This window comes from Plectrocnemia conspersa, unplaced genomic scaffold (genome assembly GCF_051122295.1).
Source record: "Plectrocnemia conspersa isolate PC_06_02 unplaced genomic scaffold, ASM5112229v1 ptg000008l, whole genome shotgun sequence".
NCBI lineage: Eukaryota > Metazoa > Arthropoda > Insecta > Trichoptera > Polycentropodidae > Plectrocnemia > Plectrocnemia conspersa.
In genome coordinates, this window is record NW_028277172.1 from 3,305,692 (window position 1) to 3,329,554 (window position 23,863).

General features: G+C 31.4%; 4 protein-coding genes across 7 annotated transcripts; 2 read left to right on the forward strand and 2 right to left on the reverse strand.

The window, feature by feature from the left end:
- Positions 1 to 3,832: 3,832 nt before the first annotated feature.
- On the reverse strand, positions 3,833 to 5,789 carry Hmgcl (hydroxymethylglutaryl-CoA lyase). Of its 4 annotated transcripts, none has more exons than XM_088190496.1 (7): positions 5,705 to 5,789; positions 5,349 to 5,428; positions 5,133 to 5,278; positions 4,924 to 5,050; positions 4,650 to 4,862; positions 4,393 to 4,581; positions 3,833 to 4,329 (listed from the first exon to the last, which is right to left on the reverse strand). In XM_088190496.1, exons 2-7 carry the CDS (start codon positions 5,412 to 5,414, stop codon positions 4,039 to 4,041), a joined length of 1,032 nt encoding a protein of 343 aa, XP_088046622.1. In that variant the 5' UTR covers positions 5,415 to 5,428; positions 5,705 to 5,789; the 3' UTR covers positions 3,833 to 4,038. The 4 variants fall into 4 exon arrangements, with proteins under 4 accessions (XP_088046622.1, XP_088046623.1, XP_088046624.1 ...); XM_088190497.1 differs by having other exon boundaries at positions 5,719 to 5,783; XM_088190498.1 differs by having other exon boundaries at positions 5,496 to 5,735.
- Positions 5,790 to 7,356: 1,567 nt separating this feature from the next.
- Positions 7,357 to 10,163, forward strand: sip2 (septin interacting protein 2). Its single transcript, XM_088190440.1, has 3 exons — positions 7,357 to 7,510; positions 7,625 to 8,771; positions 9,772 to 10,163. The coding sequence occupies exons 1-3, from the start codon at positions 7,449 to 7,451 to the stop codon at positions 10,027 to 10,029; spliced, it is 1,467 nt and encodes a 488-aa protein (XP_088046566.1). The 5' UTR covers positions 7,357 to 7,448; the 3' UTR covers positions 10,030 to 10,163.
- Positions 10,159 to 17,256, reverse strand: LOC148232715 (prolyl endopeptidase). Its single transcript, XM_088190433.1, has 15 exons — positions 17,072 to 17,256; positions 16,809 to 16,916; positions 15,398 to 15,621; positions 15,153 to 15,340; positions 15,010 to 15,092; positions 14,793 to 14,935; positions 14,519 to 14,678; positions 14,331 to 14,450; positions 14,184 to 14,264; positions 13,919 to 14,104; positions 13,736 to 13,849; positions 12,417 to 12,565; positions 12,032 to 12,244; positions 11,629 to 11,962; positions 10,159 to 10,389 (listed from the first exon to the last, which is right to left on the reverse strand). The coding sequence occupies exons 2-15, from the start codon at positions 16,872 to 16,874 to the stop codon at positions 10,324 to 10,326; spliced, it is 2,127 nt and encodes a 708-aa protein (XP_088046559.1). The 5' UTR covers positions 16,875 to 16,916; positions 17,072 to 17,256; the 3' UTR covers positions 10,159 to 10,323.
- A 1,244-nt stretch (positions 17,257 to 18,500) lies between these two features.
- Positions 18,501 to 22,170, forward strand: LOC148232716 (uncharacterized). The gene is made up of 5 exons (XM_088190500.1): positions 18,501 to 18,922; positions 18,991 to 19,113; positions 20,350 to 20,414; positions 20,495 to 20,549; positions 20,684 to 22,170. Coding segments are annotated over exons 1-4 (333 nt in total). The 5' UTR covers positions 18,501 to 18,778; the 3' UTR covers positions 20,496 to 20,549; positions 20,684 to 22,170.
- The last annotated feature ends 1,693 nt before the right edge of the window (positions 22,171 to 23,863 follow it).

Sequence of the window (23,863 nt, forward strand, 5' to 3'; positions counted from 1 at the left end):
AATTATTTTCGACAACGTGTCATTTACACTGGTGGTCCAAAAATGACATTTTTATTAGTTTTGAAACCTTTAAAATATATTCGAATTATTTTTTTAAATATATATAGGTAATAGTTTTTAATTTATTGAAAAAGGATTGCACTGAAATTAATTGTTATATTTTTAATTTTAGCATAGCAGAGGGCAAAAAAATATTTTTTTACTCCTCTTAAAGTAGAAGTAACATGAGGCATTTATTTAGTTACTATATATTCTTTGATCTGTGGTTACCATACAGTTATTTTCGCCGCTGTTTTTCAGCGTTGATCTTCTATTTTTTAGGTATTAAATGCGTTAATTTATTAAATAACTTTAGTACAAAAAATAACCACTATGTAGGTATTTTGATTTGCTATAAATTTTAAAATGCTTATATTTAATTTGAATTACTATAAATTTTTAAATTATTGCGAAAGATAATATATGGTAAATTAATATTTGTGTATGATATTAGAATGTATATCAGATTATGTTCTAAATATAGTGTGGAAGGGGGCAAGCAACTTAATTTTTGTCTGGGGCGTTAAAAAGCTAGGTCCTGCCCCTGTACACAAGTAGTTGCACAAATTGTACGTGAATTTAATAATAATTCATAAATTACTGACTGTTTGATAACGCACAGAGAAAATCGAGAAAGTATTTTTTTATATGAAAAAATAATAAAAAAAATATAGTTGACAGCTGAGCGTTGTCATATCTCTTGTTCTGCGACAAAGTAAAAGAATATGCAGAGGTCTAGAAAAGTCGGCTGTTTCTGGCGGCGGCCATTCAATGTCTGAATGTCAGCAGCTGGTATAATAGGCCATCAGGAAATTACTCCGCACACCGATCGATCAAAATATGCTTGAATGTTGCTATGCCTTGCTGTTGGTTTCTGATACTGGAGTTCTAGGGACGGACGGGTCTTTGCATATAAGTTTTTTGCATCTCCAATTAAGCTATATTATCAAGATTTTCCATTTTATATTTCAATTTGAATAATAATGGTGGCAATATGATTTACTAATTACACTCATCCCTCGATTTACGCGGTAGATACGTTCCAGGAAATACCGCGCAAATCAAGGCATATAACTAAATTTGTAATAAAACGATCGAATTTTATTCACGTGTACTTTCTAACATTTCTTTAAATTGTAGAGTAAATGGGCAAAATTTTCAGACACGCGTGAATTCCAAAAAGCAACTCAGGACACACTGCATGGGCAGTGGAAGAGGTTCCAGATATAGATTAATTGCGAGAAGTAGGAGTAAGCCATTGACCCGTGCGTTTGCACTTTGCCGCGCTACACGCGTGGTACAAAATATATTTGATTTGGAACATTTAACACGTTAACTGCCATGGTGGCCATTATGGCCGGCACCTAAGGTTCGCGCAGGGCCATGGTGGCCACCTATGGCCGGCAAAAACTGAAAAGTAAAATGTTCCCGGGAAGCCGCCGCACACTTCCCCGCTTAGATTTTTATGCATGTATGGCCACCATGGCCTCTTCCAAACATTAGCAAGACAGAACATCCACATTGATGCTACTTTTTTTTTCAATGTGGCCACCATGGCCTCCACCGAACATATCCAAACACGAAAATTTAAAACTTTATTATTTTAATCGAACTCATTGGAATATTTATGTATATATATATAACAAATAATACTGTATAATATTTTGAAGCATATAGGTTTGAAAAAAATCATCATTGGCTAAAAATATTTATTTTCAAATTATGAAAGGTAACTTTTGGTAACTGAAATTATACATATAGTAATAATACAATTTCAAAATAAAAAGATAAGAAAAAAAACATATAAACACAATAAAAATTGAATGAATAACATTTTATAAATTACATATTGTACATACATAGAATTATTATTTTTCTTCATTTTTTTATGGTCGACATTGAAACGGGGTATGCAATAATGCGGATTGCTTTCGCATCTCCCACAATAGGTAGTTACCCGTTTTGTACGATTTTTTGCATATTTTCGTCCATTAATTGTCACATTTAGTTTATAGCATCTAGCGCAAAAACGACGAACTTTAGCTGCTGGGCCATCTTTTTGTAGCATTTCGTGTCGTGTACTTCTTGGTGGTACTTGGTGGGATTTAGATACCTGATTATCATTTTTACATGTTAAATGTAATAATAATTGCTGTCTAAATTCGACAATTGATATTTTATTTTTCGTCACCTCCATATACAGCAATCTTGAATTTACAACAGCTGTATTCAATAGTAGTTCGATTGCAATTTTTACCGGTACCATTTAACCGTTTTTCGTAAAGGGGTACAATATGCAGCCATTTGATCCGATAAGTCTACTGACGATTTCCCTCTATTATATTCTTCTACCATTTTTGGCTTTTGTTTTATTATTCCTCTTCTAGATTTTACGTCACAGTATTCATGTGTGTGTTTGGTGGAAAGAAGCATGACACCTCTGGTATCTTTCCATTTTACCATATTAATTCCTCTTTTATTTTGTTTAGCAGCAATTTCTCCTTTTTTTAGTTGCGCATTTGCGACATCGTTTGGGATACCTCTTCGATTGGATCGTAGAGTTCCCAATAAGTGTGAGTCTTCTGTTATTAATTTATTAGCTACATCAATACTAGTATACCAGTTGTCTGTGCATATAGTATGACCTTTTTTAAATAACGGTTGACACAGTTCCATCACTACATTTGTAGGTACAGAACCAACAACATTCAACTGTTTGCCTGTATATATTTTCAGGCTGTATGTATATCCCGAGGACGTACATAATTTGAATATCTTGATTCCATATTTGTTCCTTTTATGCTTCATATATTGCCTGAAACCTATTCGTCCACGAAAAGGAACAAAACTTTCGTCGATGCAAACAGTTTCATGAGGGTTATAGTATTTTTTTAAATTATTGTTCAACTCGTCGACCAGATTGAATATTTTCCACAGCCGGTTTTCTGAATCAGAAGTGTTGTTGTCTGTGAAATGAAGCAAGATCTCAAAGCGATTTCTGCTCATCACGCTTGGCGGAAATGTTTGCCGGAATGGAATTTCTTGACTCCAATATAGTTGAATGTTGGGTAGTTTTACTAGTCCCATAAACATAATGAGACCTAAAAATCTCTTAATTTCGTCTTTATCGGTATCAGTCCAGGCATGTAGTCAACTTGAAGGTGTTTGAGTTTTTCCTCTAATACCTGATAAATTGATTTAAGTTAGATAAGAGTATGTTTTCTGGCTGGGGGATCAATCATCCATGATTATTCTAATTTGTTTGCGCGACAGCAGGTATATGTCTTCTCACCATACTTTAGGATACCTGTTGTATTCATAATCCACTTAAAAGGTTCAGGCACCATAGTCAGCGACTGTTGATAGATTGATGAAAGGCCTAATATAGTTTTATCGTGCAGTAGTAAAACACTGGTAAATATTCGAGGGCGCCATGGTGGCCACTAATGGCGGACACTTATTCTACAGAGCCATGGTGGCCATGGGTGGCGGACACCCCCAATAACACGTTACGCTTGCATTTTTCAACCACTAACTAATTATTTATATCATTTATTATTATATATGCAATATCCAGTCAAAATTCGTTTTGGCCTGGACAGTATTTTTCAAAATTTTGGTTGGCAGTTAACGTGTTAAATAATAATGCTTCTTCAACTTCGTGAAAGTGAAACCACGTAAATCGAGGGGTAAATGTATAGCAGTGGTGTTAAACATGCGGCCCCCGAGGTCTTAAAATGCGTCCCGATTCTCAAAGCCAGAAGTTGATTTTACTAAAATAAAACACTTAAAATTAATATATTAAAATATTTTATTACATAATAAGTATTTGAATGATATAAAAAATATAATTACAACTGACTAGTATACGAAACGTAACGTCTGAAATATAAAATTCCTGCTACCATATTATACCAAATCTTTTCGATTTTTGAAAGCTTAAATTGAGATTCATTTATTAAATAAACCATTCCAATTTTATATAATTACTATAATATATTAATATGATCTCTTCAAGTTCCTATCACAAAAGCCAAGTTGCATTATTTGATCATTAGAAGTATATCTGTCTCCTATTGCCTTGTTTACTCTGGACGTAGGCTCTTTACCGATATAATCGCAAATAAATTTGCCAGTCTCTATTAATTTAATCATATCGATACCAGTGTCGACTCCTAAACCATTTAGCATGTAAACAACATCTTCTGTGGCTACGTTCCCTGATGCTCCTTTAGCATAAGGACATCCTCCTAAACCGGCAACTGACGAATCTACTGTAGTTACACCCATCTATAAAAGTATTATTATATTAGAACATATATCGATTATTAATGCATTAATATAGCATATTACATCTAATCCGGCAAATATATTTGCTAAAGCTTGACCAAATGTATCGTGACAGTGTAGAGCCAAACGATTGAACATAGAAACATGATTCACTTCTTTAAGCATGCGTTTGATAGAGCCAGGTGTTCCGACGCCGATCGTATCTCCCAATGAGACTTCGTAACAACCCATGTTGAATAAAGCAGCTACTGCCTACAAATAATCATATATTAAGGGCTCAGTTTTCAAGTATATTGCTGCTTTTTGCCAGTAGTTATCACCTTAGCTACTTCATACGGCTTAATAGGACCTTCATATGGACAACCAACGACACAAGAAACATATCCTCTAACTTTAATACCATTTGATTTTGCTATTTGAGTAACTTGAGCGAACTTCACAAACGAACTGGCTATAGAGCAGTTTAAATTCTTCATTGAAAATGACTCGCTAGCGGCTCCGAAGATTGCAATTTCTTTCACTCCGACTTTCATCTGTTAAAATTGATATGATTATATCTATGAAGTAATACAATCCATATAATAAAACACTTACCGCAGATTCCAGTCCCTTCATATTAGGTACTAAAACCGAGTAATTAGGTCCAGGTGGTTTCGAAAGCAAATTCATTATAATTTCTTCATTATCACCCATTTGCGGAACCCATTTTGGACTCACAAAACTAAAATAAAAACAATACTAATCATAAAATGTTGTGAATAACAATTTTATACGTGTATGTATTTAGTTAACAATTTACTAACCTCGTTGCTTCGATATTGTTAAGACCGCATTTTACTAACATATCGATAAGATCGAGTTTAATATTAGTTGGAACAATTTTTGGTTCATTTTGTAATCCGTCACGAGGCCCAACTTCAACGATTTTTATAAAATCTTTAGTATCATTCTAAAATATTTGATAAAAATTAAAAATACATACTAAAGTAATAAATTATAATATTTTGATATTTACATACTGAGTAACGACGAAAGTTTCTCAAACATCTCGAAAATATTTTTTTACACCCTTGTAAAGCGGACATCGTTGATGTTTAACCTGAAATTGATTCAATGTATGACATTGCGTTAAAAGTTAATTATATTATTTGTAATTTGAAATTTACAGTATATCCAATAAAATAATAATATGAATTGCACAAATTATTCGTATAGAAACTTGTAACAATTTTACGAGCTTTGAGGCAACTATTAACTACACTATTGACCAATTGATCTTAATGACTATGCAAGCAATTGAACCAATTAATTTGACGTTAACTATAAAAATACTTGGTATAAATGTAATATTGTATCATATATGTAAACGTATAACCTTTATCAACTAACAACAATACAATTAAACCTCTGACGTATGTTATCGCGCGAGAGTTCCTTCAAAACTTTACGTGACACAATAATGTTGCCTGAAAGAAAAATATGCCAAAATTTATGCATATTTAAAAAAAATAACAATGTTTAAATTAAATTTTAATTAAAATTTTTCTTTGAATACGTGTGTTGATATGTGCGAATTTTTCTGTCAATTAACATTAGGATTTATATTATTTTTGCTATTTAATAATATTATTGTATGATAAAAACATTTTCGATCATAATGAAAGACGGGGATTAACTTAAAGCTTGTCATCAGCAACAATATGCATTTTAAAACACAATTATTAAATAATAATTTTATAGGTCAGTATGTAGATAAATTTCTAGAAATAAAACAAAATGGTAATCGGAACTTTTTTATAAATATGAATAGATGCAGTTGAAACTAAAAAACAAATTTTCAATATTTATAGTTCATATCAAATATGTAATATTCATTGCAATGAAATAAAAACACGGAACATACATATAATGTAAGTATGGTTTCAACATTTTGTTATGATAAAAAAATATGGCAAATATATATTATTTTGCTGGAAACTTTTTATACATCAAAGTCTTTATCGAATGTTTAGAGCTCACGGCATCTACCTTCGTCATTAGGTGAATCTGGCCTATTTATATTTATATATTTGCATTCAAATTTCATTATCGCCAACACTTTGGTAACAATGTCGTAACGGATTTTTCTCTCGACAATAGAATTATTCGTGAAGACTTTTGATCCTGAAGATCTTCCTACATCGTCTTTGCCCAGTAGTACTCGTAATATTGGATAAAGACGTACGCGTAACTTTTGTTCTGGTAATAAAATTACGTGTGTATGCATAAAATAATAAAATTCCCGGATTGCTAGATATGTATCAATTTTTTAATTTATTAATTTTATATGGTATACGTTTATAGACATGTTTTTTTATCATTTATTTTTTAATATTATTATTTGTAAAGAAAAATGTATTGTGTTATATTGCGAACGTCCAAGAAGCCGCGCGTGCTTGACGTCATCGGGTCTGAGTAAGAAATGCGTTTGAATACGTGTCTAAATAATGACAAAAAGGCATAGCATGGTCTCGTTCTAAGCTCGATTAAAAATATATCGGTCTCTTGACAGTTTATATTGTTTTTACACTGCTAATTAATTTTATTATCATTTAACTAAAATGCTGGAGTTGTTTTGATTTTTATTTAGGGATACTTTTATCATAATCTTAAATTTTATTTAATAAATTACTTTTTTTATTTGCAATAACAATCTCATTTTTTACTTTAATTTTAATAATAAGATCTAGGGATAGTCATATTATTTTTAATTATGGCGTATTTGCGGCATAAAATTATAAATAATTTCACTATATGCAATGCCACAAAGTATATGTGATTTTAATTTAATATATGTATACGGAATATTTTATAATATGTAACATTTCTTTATACGCTGTGATTTATCTTGTAATTCATTGTATCGACTATGGAGAATATAATTATATATCTGACACAGTTTATTAAAAGTTTCATAAACATTTTTAATTTAAATATTTTTTTGGTAAATAAATATAACATATAAACATGAATTATAGATTATTTTATGTTGTCAATATTTTTTTAACGAGAAATGGTCATAATTTTTAGTGTTATGGCCATAACGTCCATTAACGTATTGAATTGTCCGTTGTGGGCGCATGCCGTTTTCGTTCGTCGTGCTGCTATTTCTACTCTTCGTCTTCGCTAGGAAGCTAAGCAGGTATTGAAAATACACAGTTGTATCGTTGATATCCTAAAGAAGCTGAAAACTGACCTACTTACCATACAACTGTTAGAAAGTATTCTTAGTTTACCATAATATATTTGCTTTCAGATGCAATTTACGCAAGATGGACAACCGAGTGTACTTACCGAACGCGAATAAACGCTACGAAGAGATATCTTCATACAGCAACAAAGAAACTAAAACTGATAATGAATTTGAAAATTTGAAGCTGACTATAAAGAAAAACATGATATCTGACGCCTTGGACTACTCTCTGTTGGAAGATCAAGTGATGCCGGAGCTATGCGAGTCGCCAGAGGTTATAGCAAAACATAAACAACTCTATGCCATCGGTCTATCCCCTCTTTTGAAAAACATGTCGTTTGAAGACAAAAACTGGCAAGAAGAGGTATCCGACGAAAGTTTCATAAGAACGGAGAAGTTAATCAGAGGCACCGAGGTTATTAAATCGTCGCCGGGTCTTGAATATGTAACTCCTAATAATTCTATAAATAAATCCGACGACAGCATTGAACCGCCGGAGGATTCTTTAGAAGACGAATCTGAAGAAACGTTGAAGTTCAACGATACGTTAGAAGAAATGGAGCATTTTCTTAAATATGGAAATCTCACAGCACTGAAGAACGAAGTAGATGCACCTAAAGAGCAAATATCTAATGACTCGATTGTAGATTTAGTGAAATCTAAAGAGGAAAAATTAAATATATTAGATAAAGCTCAATCGAAACTGAATAAAGATACTTTGCCAAAAACACCAGTTAAATCGGGTCAATTCTTGAAAGTCAACACAAACGAGAGAACGCCTAGATCGATACCTAGATTCGTTAAAAACAATACAACGCCGAGGAATTTATTAAAACCTAGCAACGGTAAAATTACTCCAAATGTTGCAAGTGCCAATTGTCCTCAATATACTTTGACACCGTTTAAAGTACCCAATTCTAAAATAGCAACCCCGAGGCAAGAGAAAGATTTGCTAAATATGAAACCTCTGAATAAGCCCATCAATCATCATCTTGATAAATTCGACGATGTCATAAGTCCGATACAATGCTACATTAAAAACAGCCCCGTTTGTCCGATCATGAAGAACGTGAGCCCGTCCAAGAACTATTGGGATAGAGTGCCGCCTAAGAATGTGTATCACCAATCGAATTTGGCTAAAAAGACGCTGGGAAAAGAGAACAGTGATTTGCCTGAGACTGCTTACAAATCGCCCAAGGTCACAAACATGGTAAGTTACAATCTAAAATCTTCCTTGATTACTTTTCTTTACTATGATTGCAAATTGAAAACTGTCCAGAAATAGTTAGCGATTGAAAGTAGCAACTTTCGATCGTTTTTTTTTAATATTTCGGTTTCATTAAATGTCATACATTTTTCTGGCCAAATTCAAGGGGGTCCCTGTTTAGAATCAGTTTCAAAAGCAATAAAATCGTGTCGTTAATATTAGGAATTTCAATATGTGAGAAGCATATTAAATCGAATTTTGACAAATATGAGGGTGTAAAAAACAATTATCCCTTCTCAGAAGTCAAAAATCCACATCGAAAGCATTTTTTTTAAATTTGGTTAAATGTAAATGATTTTTATAGAAAATAATACCAATAGATTAAAGAGTACGAAATATATGAACATAACAAAAAATATTTTATAAAACATATTGAAAGTAATGTACAAAAATATGTAAAATAAATTAATGAAATTTAAAAAAAGAATAGTGTTGAAATAAATTACTAAAAAATACTAATTCAAGAAAGTAGTAAAATAAATCAAAGCAATAAAATGTTGAGAATCACTGATTTTTTTTCTATAATTTAATATAAATGCAATATAAAATAATAATAAATAATTATGGAAAAATACGTAACATTAACTCTGTTGCTTTTTTATCCTTACTTTTCCACTGTACCAACTTTTTCTAATAATTCAAGCTGATAGTTATGAACCCGTGTCTCGTCGGTAGTGACAAATCCTTCCATAAAATATCAGAATCAGTTTCACATTGAGCACTCACTAAGCTTGAACCCAGGCTTCAACGTCAATAACAATTCTACTTGCTGAGTTTTCTTTGTGTTGTATTTAAGGGCAGACATGCATCACCAAACTGGTCTTAATTGGTTGATGTATTTCAACAAATTTTACCCCTTCATTATTCATAAAAATGTCTATTAATAACACTGCCGCCAATTTACAGAATAATAAACGTTTTGAATTTTTATCCCACTTTGCAGGTTGAGAAGCCTACGGTTAAACGGTTACCGAGGACCAATCACAGGGTGGTTTCAGTAGCAGAAAACCTGCCCAGGCCACTTGTTATCAAGCACCTCAAACGAGAGAAATTAAATGAAAATTTTACCCAGAAGCAAGGCCCGAGAGTTATCATGTCTAAGAAAGTCGTCGATGAGAGCTACGCTCACTTACCGATGAAGTCTTTGGACGTATCTAATTGCGTCGGTAAACCAGCAGTCAGAACTCGCACGTTGAAGTAGATAAAAATAATATTTGAAACGACTTAATGTATATAATAGTATAAATTTGCACTAATTTAACCGATTAATTTAATACATTGTAATCTTTTATGTATATAGTGATAACTGTATTGTCAATAAACATTCTTATTTAATTTGAGATATTTTATTTTTCATAAAAAATCAAATATGAAAATAACATTACATTCTTTAGTAAAACGCAGGTATACACGTGTAAAAAATATGGCAACAAAACGACTGAATAAAAACAGTCTAGAAAATGTTACATGGTAATTTATGCAAAAGGCAATATCTTTACATGTTGAACTTCAATCCTAGCGACATAACCATGAAGCACAAAATGTCAGTGTATTCCTCAATCTGAAACAATTTAAAGCAAAATATTAATGATTATGTAATTCGGAAACTACTGAAGAATATCAAATTTGTAATTATGGCATACATCAATTCATATTTTAAGTTATATTTGATTCTGAAATAAAATTTACCAGGTCAGCATTTACTTTGTAGTTTCGTCAAGATAAAAGGTCCATTAAATTTAGTTTTATTTTTAGAATATTCATGGGTAGCAACGAACAAATCTGGCGGGTGTGAATAAGTTGACAACTCAAAGCATAGCATTTAAAAATATCTGTTTTTTTCCTTCTACGTTGATGTCTATGCTGTGAATAATTACTTCAATCGAGATGATTAAATATTTACAGCATAAACATATCAGCCTAGAGCGTAATTTTAAAATTTGATGTTAATGAGTTGTCAACTTATTCACGCTCAACATTTATTTTTTAATTTTCTGCTATTTTTAGTTAATTTGTACACAGATTAAATATTATCAAAAAATATCAAGGAACGTTATATAAGGTTTGCGGGAAAGAAAATACCGTCAGATGAACTAGCTTAATATTTTACATCAGTAGGTTCACCAATCGTACGTAATTTGATAAAAATGTACTAGAAAGTATCTTACTGCAAATCACCCTCTTACGGTAAGGCAACAAAAACAATATTATACATACGGATGAAGAATCGACAATAAATGATTATAGCTACAGTTTATAACAGTTGTAATTCACGCACAAGCTAAATTTGATCGACACTTTGGATTCAATAGCGAGTGGTTGTCTAAAATTCATGTTTTAAAATATGGTTGCCTTTTTATGAGCTACTAGTGCATCAGTGCTAGTGATACATGAGTATCAATCTACATATATTATGTTTAGAATATTAGGTATTTTAAGTTGGCTTTGGACAAAGCTGGGTGACAAAAAATAATTCAAAAGAAGAATTTGTACTAGCTTTCAATGATTTAAAATATATGGTTACTTACGATGAATTTGTTAATCCATTATTGGATATTAGCCATATCTGGTCTTAACATATTATGGTCGAAACTTTGCAGTTAGTTTGTTCAAAGGTTAAAAATAATGCATCTTTAGCTTGTAAAAATATAGAGCGAACGTAATAAAGATTTAATTTTTTATGAAGAGATATTTTGGTAGCATGAAAAAAATGTCAACTTTTGGCAAAATATAGAATTATATTAAGAGCGGACTGTAGTGTGTTAAGACAAAAACTTGATGAATACAAATAACCACTCACCACTTTCGCTGTCGGTTTACCGGCGCCATGACCCGCCTTTACTTCGACGCGAGCCAAGATCGGATTCTTTTGGCAAGGTGAGTCACGTGCGTTGTGCTGCATCTGAGCGATGAACTTCAACGAGTGGAGAGGGACGACGCGATCGTCATGATCGGCCGTCAGCACCAAAGTTGCCGGATATTGAGGACCCTCAGGTTTGCTCAAATCCAGCACATTATGCAAAGGAGAATACTTGATTAGCGTTTCGTATTCGTCTTTATTATCCGAGCATCCATAATCGGAGACCCACGCTTGTCCGATTGTGAACTTGTGAAACCGGAGCATATCCAAGACCCTATAATAGTACAAACGAATTAATATTGAATAGTGAAAAATGATATATATACTATCATATTCAACTAACCCGACTTGGACAATAGCGGCGCCGAACAAATCCGGCCTTTGGTTGATGCAAGCGGCTACGAGCAAGCCTCCGTTAGAACCTCCCTGTATCGTTATCTTGCCCGGTCTAGTATACTTATTTTCGATTAAATATTCACCGGCAGTTTGAAAATCATCGAACACATTTTGTTTGTATTGCAAGCGTCCTCCGTTATGCCATTCTTTACCGTATTCCCTGTAAGCAGTTAAATTAATATAAGAAACACTAGATTTGTATATTGAATGGATCTATATATAAAAATATGACAATATTAAAGCAGTGCGTAAATTAAATTAATACTTTTTATACATTTTATATTTAATTTTAAATAAAATCTTTAATACAGATCAATATAAGTGATGCTTACCCTCCTCCTCGGATATTTGGTATAGCGACCACTCCATTGAAGTGTTGGATGAACATCAGTCTTGTGATGCTGAAGGTGGGTTGTAGAGAATAATTGAATCCTCCGTATCCGTACAATAAGACTGGATTGTCTCCGTCCATGGTCAAACCCTTAAAATATAAGTTTAATACGTTATATTGAATCCCTAACGAGATTCGTCAAGTCTTCGTTATTAACGTTTCCTTTACTGTGATGTACACAGAGTGTACGTGTCATAAATAAAATGTTCATATTTTAAATATTACTTCACGATACACTTACATATTAAATTAGATAACTACAATATTCGGAAGCAACAAAAATAAATATTCTTTCACAAAATTGGTAGCAGTTCACCAATACAGTTAATTTTACAAAGGTGTTAATTTTTCAATATTATTTTTGAAAATAAATATTTGGTATGTTTTATTTCTACATATAGTACATATAAAAAACTGCGATGTTTAATGCTTTGATAAAAATAATTGTCATGACTGATTATTATTATAATTATTTCTTAATATTATTAATATTTTTACAAATTTAAATCATTAATTTATACATGTACACTGAGTGTACATCACAGGAACTCGTAGATTAAGATTAATATTGTAAGGCAATAATATTATATTTATAATTTTTTGTTACAAAGCTGTTAGTACAGCTAAATTATTATCTTTTAATCTGGAATACATTTATGTAAGTCCATTTGTAAGTTTAATTTCAATTTGTGAATTTAATAATAGCTAAATATAATTTGCTGCACAAAATCTAGAAACGCCTATTTATAATAAAATTCAGCTTTATAAAAATGAGTTGTGTGCTATTTTTGGAAAGTAAATGACAAACATAAAAAAGTTATCAATCAACTGAGTAAACTGGACATCTTACTGACTGACAAGAAAGACAAGCTTCACAGAAATATATGGTGTTGTATTTACAGAAAGAATTAAAATGCAAACACTGCGATATCAAGCTGTTATCTGAAGTTGAAATGAATCATAAGGGATCAAGTATTATACAACAAACTAGCTTTTTTGAAACCGTACCATTTTATTTATGTTTTCTGTTTCATAATTTAAATAAATATAAAAATTGCATTTTTAAAATATCAAAATAACTATGTATTGAAAATATGTTGGGGTAATAAAAGCACTAATAATTAAATTATTTTTTTTAGGTTTCAATTAATAAATTGCAATTAATTAAAGAAAACTATACATGTTTTATTTATATGCTTGTCAGTCACCGCAAGGTCACGATTGTACACATATACAAAAAAATTAAATAAAAATACATACCTTCTTTGAAACTATAAACATGGGTATCATAGTACCATCTTTGCTAGGATAGAATACTTGTTTGGATTCATACTGTGAGGCATCGAAACCGTTGACTACAACTTGCCGATATACCTAAGGTGAATGTGAAAATATGTTTTGTATTCCTATATAGTATTTGAATTAAAATAGAAGAATACTTACTGTTGGCTCCTGTTCTGGTTTAGTAAAATCATAATGATAAATAATTGTGGGCGTCAAAAAAGAAACAAACGAGTAAAAGATCTCGGTTTGTTTCTTCTTTCCTGAAAAGCTCATAACAGTTCCTACGTCCAAAGGCAACGTTCTAATAAGCTCTGCGTTTTCAAGCGAATGTATTTGTAAAACGCTCTGAAAATAATAATAAAATATTCAGAACAATGAATACTATTACTTGAGATGGCATAGATAAAAAAAAATATAAATTAACCTTGACATCTTTAATGTAATGGATGACCAATCTATTGTTGTTGATGCACAGTGTACAGTCAAGGACATTCTTTTCGTGTTCCTAAAAATAAATAAGATTGTTATCTATTCACAACGTAAGAGTAAATAAGATTATTAGATCAATTACCGCTAAGAACACGATCCAATTCTCTTCCTGCGGATGCTCTAAATCAATACTAATGAGGCGATAGTTCGGCGCGTCTTTGTTAGTTCTGAATATACACTTAGAGCCTTCATTTGTGATGTACTGAGAACAGATATAATAAATTTTAGGGATTTTTTATAGAGAAGTATTATTTTATAGTATAAACTTACCGAAAAATCACCTTCAAATTTGAAAACGACCTGTGTTAAAGCGAGCTTTCCGGAGATGGTCGGCGTCAAACTCAGATCGGCAAAGAACAGCAAATTAAACCTACAATCTTTCTCCGCCGACACAAACAAATAACGCCCACAGTCACTGACTTCAGCTACACTAAAAAAATATAAACGTGTATTATTATATATATATATATATTGAACGCTGCCTGTAAATTTTGTTCCGTTGCACTTTGGCGCCGGAGGAAAGTGTGAAAAAATAATTAATTACATTCTCCAATACGGCTCCTCTGGAAATTCCACAACGAGTACGTCTTCAGATTGTGGAGTATTCAAAGCGTGATAATACAATTTATGATCTTTGTTGGCTTCAGTCTCGGAACCGTCAGTCTTTCCAGTCTGATCCGGATACCGCTAAATAAAGATATAACAAATGTATTATAGATAAAAACAGCAAGTCAAACACACGAGATAAGAATCAATTTTACCGAATAAAACACCCCTTTATTGTCCTTAGTCCACGATAAACCGGAAAATTTGATCTTTTCCAATACTTCAGGATACGCCTTTTCTGTGAACATGATCGATCATGAATCCTAGGTTATCGTCTCTTTGAGATTTGTATACGTACCTGTTTCCACGTCTTTAAAATATATCTTAATCCAGTCCGAGCCGCTTTCACTCAAGCCGTAAGCGAAAGATTTACCGTCGTCCGAAAAAGTATATGTGGACAAAGCCACAGTGCCGTCTTCGGACAACGTGTTAGGGTCTAAAAACACGCGCGACTCGCTATCTAATGTATCTTGCACGTACAATACGCTAAAAAGTAAAATAAAATTAGATCGCATCAAATATAAACGAAAAACTTATTCATACCTTTGATTCTGCAGTCCTGTATTTTTAAAGAAAAAGTATCTATCACCTCGCTTGAACGGACACGAATACTTCTGATAGTTCCAAAGCTTCGTCAATCTTTCGTTTATGTCCGATTTAAAGGCACATTGGTTTATATATGGTATTGTGATTGCATTTTGTGCATCGACAAACTCTTGCGTTTCTTTAGCCTCGGGATCTTCCAACCAGCGGTACGGATCAGTAATCTATAAACATAACATTAATTTAGCGTCGGGTAGAAATTACGTTGCTATAACAAGGCAGTTTTATATATTTGCAAAAAATAGGCAGTTTTGTAAAAATTGCAATAACTCTTAAAAGTTATTACAATTTTTGTTTTAAAATTTCTACTAGTTTAATCTAGTAGAATTTTTAAAACAAAAATTTAAGGACTATTTTTTCTTAACCTTAAATACTTTTTCGATGGTTCTCAATCTTTGTTGTGTATACTATTTTGGATTCTTTTTGGGATACCTTCCAAGTACTCGAAAACTTGATAAAATAAAACATTCCTTTTTTTAGAAAACCGCTGCGTTACATTTTCAGAATTATAAATTCTTTTTTGAAGGTTCTCAATCCATGTTTTGCATTATTTTTGGAAAACTTTCAAACTATAGTCTATTTATTTTCAAGAGTCAGTGCGCAAGAACATTGTTTAACGCGTAATCATAACATGCTTTTAAATTTCTGCCCTGTGATTGGTCGTTCGCCGTAAGATCAATCGTTTCATTGAGAACGACCAAGCACAAGGCAGAAATTTAAGAGCACATTTTGATTACGCGTTAAACAATGTTCTTGCGCACTGACTCTTGAAAATAAATAGACTATAGTCTAAATTTTGATAAAGGTTAATATTTTAATTATGAATTTTATAAGAAATTGACATTCATAATTTAATGTATTTAAATAAATTACTTTTTCATTTATTCTCAATATTTGTTCTGCAAATTTAAATAGTATTGTAAATAATATTTCGTAGTTAAGTAATGTCTACATTTGCCATTGCATTGACTTTGAGGGTCTGCATAGAATAGTCATTTTATTATAATAGTAACTTGTGACAAACGTGCAAGTGAAATGTTGTGTAAAAGTCAATTTAAATATTTATAATAAAACCTTACAAGTTATTCTATCAAAAAGTATGTACAAGAAGTGAAAAACTATTTATTGGAACTAGTAAAACTCTCAAATATTAGTTAGAAAAATGTTTTAAAAAAATTAATTTGCGTGATCCAGAGTAAAAGTAATTGCACATTACATATGATCCATGTGACAATAATTACATTCTGAGATAAAAATTGTTCTTCAGGTAAAACATTATTTTTTTTAAATATACTTAATATGAAAATTCACAAGTCACACTGATCTTACATATTAATTTGACATGCAATACCTTATTCCCGTGATAATCATCGATGACAGTTTCATCTCTACGAGCCGAAGGATATTGAAAAGCCATTGTAGATTTTCCTCTTATGTGCTTATATGAAAACGATGCGTTCTGTAAATGAAAAAAGAAAATGTTAACATTTAAAAGATTTAACGAATAAGAAAAAAAGAAAGTGCAATTTCTCTTTTCTCAACTCAAGCGAGGGCGATGACAATGGAAAAAACGAAACGTCACAGTGAGTGATCTTAAAATTGAAATCGATTTACCGTCAAGTCGAAAGATGACGGCGGAGGGAATGGCGAGCTGGCGGAAGTATCGGAAGCGGCGTAGCTTGAAGGCAGACCGACGCCGAGGGTCGAGAGAGCGGCGTAAGAAGAGCAAGGAGGAGGAACGCCGGCGAGCAACTTCAATGACAGATGAACCACCCGCCGCAATAAGCTGGCCCTGTGTTGCCACATCGCTATGGCCATTGACAACAATTTTTTCGGCCATCCTTATTACTACAAATATATCGTTTATATTACATATTTAATTAAAGAGTGAAAGACACTATTTCTTCCTTGCCTTCGAAACCTGTACTGGCTATTTTAATTCGTGTTGCCATTTTACAAACACTCAAAAAAGCGTTTCCCGATCTGTTCAAACCCAACATTACTATTTGCTTATCCCCCAAACATTTGTTGAAAATTGCAATTAACCGTTTGTTAGTGTCGTCGTGTGTTATTTAATGTTATTGACGACACTGAAAAACGATTAATTGCGATTTTTAACGAAAGTTTGCGGAATAAGCACGAGCACGAGCAAGTTTTAAATTTTAAAACTTATTTATATAGCAAAACATGTGGCGTCGATATTCTTAACAAGTACCATTATTTTTAATAGGTCCCAATTTAAATGATCAGAATTTAAATTAAACTGCCTGGTCATAACTATATAATTCAAGGTCAAAATAAATATTAAATGCTTAGAATAAAATAGCATATGGTCAGAATAAAAATATATGACGGTCATATGAATTAAAAAATGTTAAAACATTTATGAATACAAATTATTAATTTTAAAAATATTTTCTAAAATATCTTTCTCTCACCATAACTGTTAAGACAAGTTAAGTGCGAGTGAGCGTTGGTCAGAACATTGAAGAACCAAAAATAACTTTTAATGCATCTGTAGCGAATTTATTCAACTGTATATAGAACGCAAATGTATTTAGAGCGACGAACGAAGCGGGAATAACTACAGAGCGGCGGCGGAGAGTACCCCTGGCTTCTTGTGTTAACATCTGATAATGTTGCAAGTTCAATCAAACAAGATGCCTCTAAAACGCCTTGCTAATGATGATAAATTACCGATATTTGAATAACAACACTATACGATAACATAATTTCCAACTGATAAAAATTATTCTGAACATCTGCCAAAATAATTTTTACCGTTTAATATAAATTCGGACCATTCCAATTTAATTATGACCACAACCGTATTAAAATTGTGACCCGAAAAATGCGAACCTTTTTAATACCAGCGTATATGATACAGATTTTTAAAAATAAATTACAGAATTGGTATAGTATAGTATGACTATATTTTGAAACATTTATCTAAATTGATCATAGAGTAATATATATTCTTTACGCTGATATTGATAGGTTCACTTAATGCTCGCGCATGCGCATGCGAGATGTCTTTGTGTGCAGTGGTGAACTACTTATAGGCGAAAAACGTTTAAGGGCTTAAATTTATTGGTTGTGAGAAGTAGACGCAATTCATTTCATTATGTAATAATCAGATGTATACGAACGTTAGAAAAAAATAAAAAATAATAGGTAATAATAAAAAAAAAATTTCAGGCTAGCCAAAAATGTGTCTGTTTAGGCCATCGTGAAAATCGCCTCTGAAAACTGTCACGCAGTTTTCTCCGGTGCTCTTTGTCGACTGCTAATCCTCGAACGACTACGAATCGGATAATCGCCATGTCCGACGACCAGGTAGTCTCCACGACGAGCAACATCGACGAGCCCGAAGTTTGCCGGGCCTGCCTGCGCCCCAGCTCCCAGCTGATGAGTTTGCATGAGCAAAATTGCGCAATCCGATTCAGAGACTGCACCAATTTGATCGTAAGAATCTCATCGTAAGAACTATTATACATTGAAAACAAATACGCGACTTATGAATTCTGTTATAGGTCAACTTGAACGATATGTTGCCTCAGTCTCTGTGTCAATCGTGCTACGACATGCTCTTCCAGTGCTATGTCTTCAAGCGACTGTGCTGCCAGTCCGACAAGATCCTGCGCCAGAGGAATCAGGTAAAAGTAACATTATTATTATTATATATAGCGTACATATACGAGCGGCTACGGATCGGTGACCTATATTTCTTAAATAGGATAATTGCGCACATAGAAGCGCAAGCGATAACAGTCAAACATATTTAACGCAAATTAAAGATATTGAAAAATATTCTTATTAGAATCATATTCGATAATTATTTTGTCAACAATTTCTTTCACAGTTAATAAATTGATCGACTAATAATTGCAGAAAAGTGTAAGGTCTTTTCGACGGTTATCTCGGCTAGGTGCATTAGCAACTTTGATTTTGTGTCAAAAAGACGGTTATTTAAAAAAAATCTTAGTAATCAATTAAAAAAACAAAAAAATCGTTAGACAGTCTTGTCCGCGATCTTGTTTCAAAATGGCGTCAATTCAAAAAAATAAAAGTCAAACTGTTCAAAAATAAAAAAGGGTAAAAATATTATATAATAAAAATATCGATAAATCAAAAAGTCCAAAAATTAAAAATTGTCAATAAAATACAACTTTAGTTCCGAACTTTTTTTTTAAAAAAACGTCGAAGTAATACGAGGGCTTCAGCTTGGGTACAGTTTAGATTCAAATCTATTTTTCCGTTAAATCTACCTTACTTATTTTAACTTGTTTTTTGCAAATCAAAAGTTTCGTGCTGAGCGGCTAAATGGCTCTCATAATTTTATGATAATAAAGTAGAATTTTACTTCTGGTTAAGACAGGCAAAATACTAGTCAGACACACAAGACAATTTGTGTAACACTTTCCTTTAATAATATTTATAAATATACAGAAAAAAATTCAGGCAGTTTTTAAGGTAAAATAACATAACATTCCAAATTTTGTGTTGTATGGCCAAATACTTTTATTTATTGGAAATATCAGTTAATTAGAAAAATATCGCTGGCCTTGAATGTAAATTGTCTTAGCTTTTATTTTGATGAAAATCGCTTAGCCTTTTTGATGCTACAGCTATTTAGGTGGTATACACTAAAATGCCAAGTGCTTTTTCAACAAATATATGTTTGTTCTCGCCGTAGTAAAAAACTTCTTAGAAAGTACAAATAAAAAAACAAATATTTTGATAGGCTTTTAGCAAGTCCTTGCGACAAATTTCATCGCAAAAATCTGGGTGGTTCTGACAATATAATAATTAATATGCAAATTTTAACATTTTCGTCATTATTATTTTTTCATAATATTTAATCAAATCATTAATTATTTTCACTTTTATAGAATAAAATCAATGCTGAAAGGGCCTTGGATTATACGTACAACGGCCAACGTAACTTTCAAAACTGGTAAATAAATATAGATATTTATACATATTATTAAAGTGTCATCATAATTTGTTTATATATTTTGCTGATATTGATTTCAGAATGAATATGCAACAACATCGAGCTGCATTTAAAACAATTAATACCACATTTCAGGTAAAAAAAGTTTTGTTAGTTGTTTTACTGATTTAAATATACTATGCTCTTTTAAAATAGAGAGTATAACATAATTATATCAGTTATGCTTGTACATATTCATTAATTTTTATATGCTTTATTATATTTTTCAGATTCGCACATTATATTATCAATGAATATGTTGCAAGCGCAAATGAAAATATAAATGTTGTCTTTATTATTGATGTATTATGTTTATAAATGTGCACTCGTCACTATTAAAACGTCAAATTGCTAAAAATAATATGTTTTAGTGATCTAATGATCAGTATGGCAAAAGCGTTTGTTGGATAATAATAATTTACAGTTATTTCGGCAAAATGTCTTATGATGTAATAATTTGTTCTAGGTAAAAATCAAATTTACCAATCGGAGTATTTTGCCTTCGAATTTCTTCGTGTGATGGAAAATTATGGATAGGAAAAGTATATAATGCTTATTTAAGGGATGTCTTTTATGATATGGTAAATATAGAACTGAACGTTGCCTGTATTTAGTCGTGGAAAGCTTTAAGCGATATATAATATTGCGCAATTAACTCATTATTGTGATATATAAAAGAAAATTGTAATGCAAAGTAAAACGAATTTATTATCAATGTACCAAAGACGTATATTGACTTATTTGACGAATGCACAATTAAATTATTTAGTATAAGTCACTTATTAAACGGCTGCAAAATGTGTGTGGTCTACTTTCTATGTTAAAATATAAAATTGATGTATGTTAGTGTTTATAAAAATCCGTGTCATTGAATATCGACCTTTTTGGAGATTTATAGTTGTCTGTTGAGATTTAATTCAATTCATCAACGTTTACTGTAACTGATTTATTGATGGATTAAGAATACAGAAACCTACGAAACGTTTCTCATATATGTTTAAAAAACATGTTTTCCTCTACTGTTAACATGACAAATCTTAGATAAGTTTTTGTGTTATTAACCCATCGTTGTATTTTCCCATTCTTTTAGCCACGATAAACAGGGTTGTCGGAATTGCAACAAGTCACTAGAATTTTAGGTTGTTCATTTTAATAAAGAAGGTGAATCTTTATCATATTATAAAAATATGTTATAATTATTAAACGTATTTCTTCTCAAAAAACAATATTTTAAACTCTGAATGTTTTAAGCTAAGATACATAATATATTTATTGTTTTATTTGTAGTGATTACTCATAAACATATTTATATTATGTCATTTAATGGTATATATTATAGATTTAAAAATGTGTTTATCATAAAATAATGTTAATGTGTTTTCAAATTATGGAATTCAAATTGGATATAATAGATTAGAAATTTACAAATATAACACAGTAGTATATGTGTTTGTTTACATGTAACCGGTTTTATTGATGTTTCAGTGTTTTCAACAATTTCATTATTATAATTAAATAAATGTAGAGCGAAGTCCTAAAACCAGCAGTATTTCATTGCTGCAGACATTATTGTAACATGCGCTAATAGATATAAGTTATTGATGTCAGTAGATGCCTAACTTCAATTTTATTTATTTTATTACTTAAGAATACCTTATCATTTCTGTAATGGTTCTGGGTCCATATTTTGTGTTTTAAATAAAAATCTTCGATTTTATCATTTTAAAATCATTCCAAACATTAAGCTTATTATATAAAATAATTTTATTTTTTACTATACATATATTATTTATTTTTAGATTTAAGAACTATTTATTTATTTTTTCGAATTCAACCCAATGTATTTTATTATTGTTATTTTTATATTAAATGTTTCTATTCTATATAAATATACATGTTTAGTATATAATTATACAACTATTGTAGTAGACTTTTAAATGTGACTGTAACTGTAATGACTGATAAATAAAATTATTTGATGCGACTTGCAGTTTAATTATAAGAAAGAGTAATACATATACGCATATGAATGCCTGATTTGAAGTATTAAAATCATCAATGTTTGGGTAAGTAGTGTCTTGACAGTTTAAAAGAAAGGTCATGAAAAGTCTAGACCGTGGGGAGATTCTGTTGGTAATTATTTATAAAAAAATATAAAGAAATCAAGCAATTTATTAATACAACGTGTAATTCTGTTATATGCTAACAAAAAATTTCAGGATTAGGGAAAAATATATTAGATCTGGTTCGGTTTTTATATTTATTTTTCAGGAAAAACAGAGTTGAAAAAGCCTGTTTTGTACTTAGAGGTTGTGACAAAAGGCATTTAATGTGCAAGACACTTTTCATTCAGACTGCGATGTTACCCAGTAGCTTCCAAAATGTGCGCCGCGGTTTCCTCGCGATGGCGCCGCTAGTAGAAAATGTTCACAATTTAATTTTCTATTTCGCAAAATGTACTTGTTAAAAATTGACATAGGGCGCACTGGTAAAATCTGGACTCAGCAAGGGCGTCGAGCCTCGAAAATGTTTGGGAGCCACTGGGCTATCACATTTATCGATCGCCCGCGTGCCACGCATATTATTGGTGCCATTTTGTTAGGCCAGCATTACAAAACTTGTCCGAGGGTGGCACTTTGTCAAGGGACGTCACTAGTGTCGACTACAAATTGCTGCTTTATCAGAACATAAGTTCAATTATTTGATTGGAATTGCTTATAATATTATTATTGCACAGTATTTATTTGTGCTTAGGGCAGCCAGCTCTCTTTATTAGTTGGATAAGGTCTATAAGCAACCACGACCTTTGCATGGTCGAGCTTTACTTCGGGTACACTACAAGGATGAATGCTATGCCCAACTTCCTACCTAGGCTGTCGTGAAGATTAAAAAAATCTTAAACTAATTTTTACTACATATTTACATATATACTTCTGACCTTTATTAAAAGCTTCTAAAAAAGAATACATATTTTTGAACATCTAGTGCGGAAGCACCCTTTCTCAAGGCAGTGATATAAAAAATATAGCGGTTGTAAAACATTTAAAAATATTCAAACAAATTTAATTTTAACAAAATAGCTCTATAAATGAGAATATCCGATTTTGCATTTTTCGGAAATAATTTTAAAAATATTGTTGTTAATAAGACAACTTAAAGCTAGAAATTGTAAAATTAATAAATAAAAGCATTTATAATAACATAAACTATACACGTACCAATAAAAAAATGTAAATACGAGCGTAAAGTCATAAGTAATACATGGAAATTATTAGCAAATTTTTAGTAAATATCTAAGCGGTAAGATTATTATCGAACACCCTTTCTACAACATATTTTTTAATATTAATAATAATCAAGTTATATTTAAAAATAATTCTAGATATACCTAACAGAACAAAGGATATTGA

Coding starts and splice junctions, on each gene's coding strand:
- Hmgcl (XM_088190496.1), bottom strand. CDS start 5,414: ATGTCCGCTTTACAAGGGTGTAAAAAAATATTTTCGAGATGTTTGAGA. Junction 5,051..5,132: donor AACAATATCGAAGCAACGAG/GTTAGTAAATTG, acceptor TTTTTATTTTAG/TTTTGTGAGTCCAAAATGGG. Junction 4,330..4,392: donor ATATATTTGCCGGATTAGAT/GTAATATGCTAT, acceptor ATACTTTTATAG/ATGGGTGTAACTACAGTAGA.
- sip2 (XM_088190440.1), top strand. CDS start 7,449: ATGCCGTTTTCGTTCGTCGTGCTGCTATTTCTACTCTTCGTCTTCGCT. Junction 7,511..7,624: donor TTCGCTAGGAAGCTAAGCAG/GTATTGAAAATA, acceptor ATTTGCTTTCAG/ATGCAATTTACGCAAGATGG. Junction 8,772..9,771: donor CGCCCAAGGTCACAAACATG/GTAAGTTACAAT, acceptor CCCACTTTGCAG/GTTGAGAAGCCTACGGTTAA.
- LOC148232715 (XM_088190433.1), bottom strand. CDS start 16,874: ATGGCTTTTCAATATCCTTCGGCTCGTAGAGATGAAACTGTCATCGAT. Junction 14,105..14,183: donor ATTACATTAAAGATGTCAAG/GTTAATTTATAT, acceptor TATTATTTTCAG/AGCGTTTTACAAATACATTC. Junction 10,390..11,628: donor GTAAACCGACAGCGAAAGTG/GTGAGTGGTTAT, acceptor AAATTGTTTCAG/ATTGAGGAATACACTGACAT.
- LOC148232716 (XM_088190500.1), top strand. CDS start 18,779: ATGTCCGACGACCAGGTAGTCTCCACGACGAGCAACATCGACGAGCCC. Junction 18,923..18,990: donor GAGACTGCACCAATTTGATC/GTAAGAATCTCA, acceptor ATTCTGTTATAG/GTCAACTTGAACGATATGTT. Junction 19,114..20,349: donor TCCTGCGCCAGAGGAATCAG/GTAAAAGTAACA, acceptor TCACTTTTATAG/AATAAAATCAATGCTGAAAG.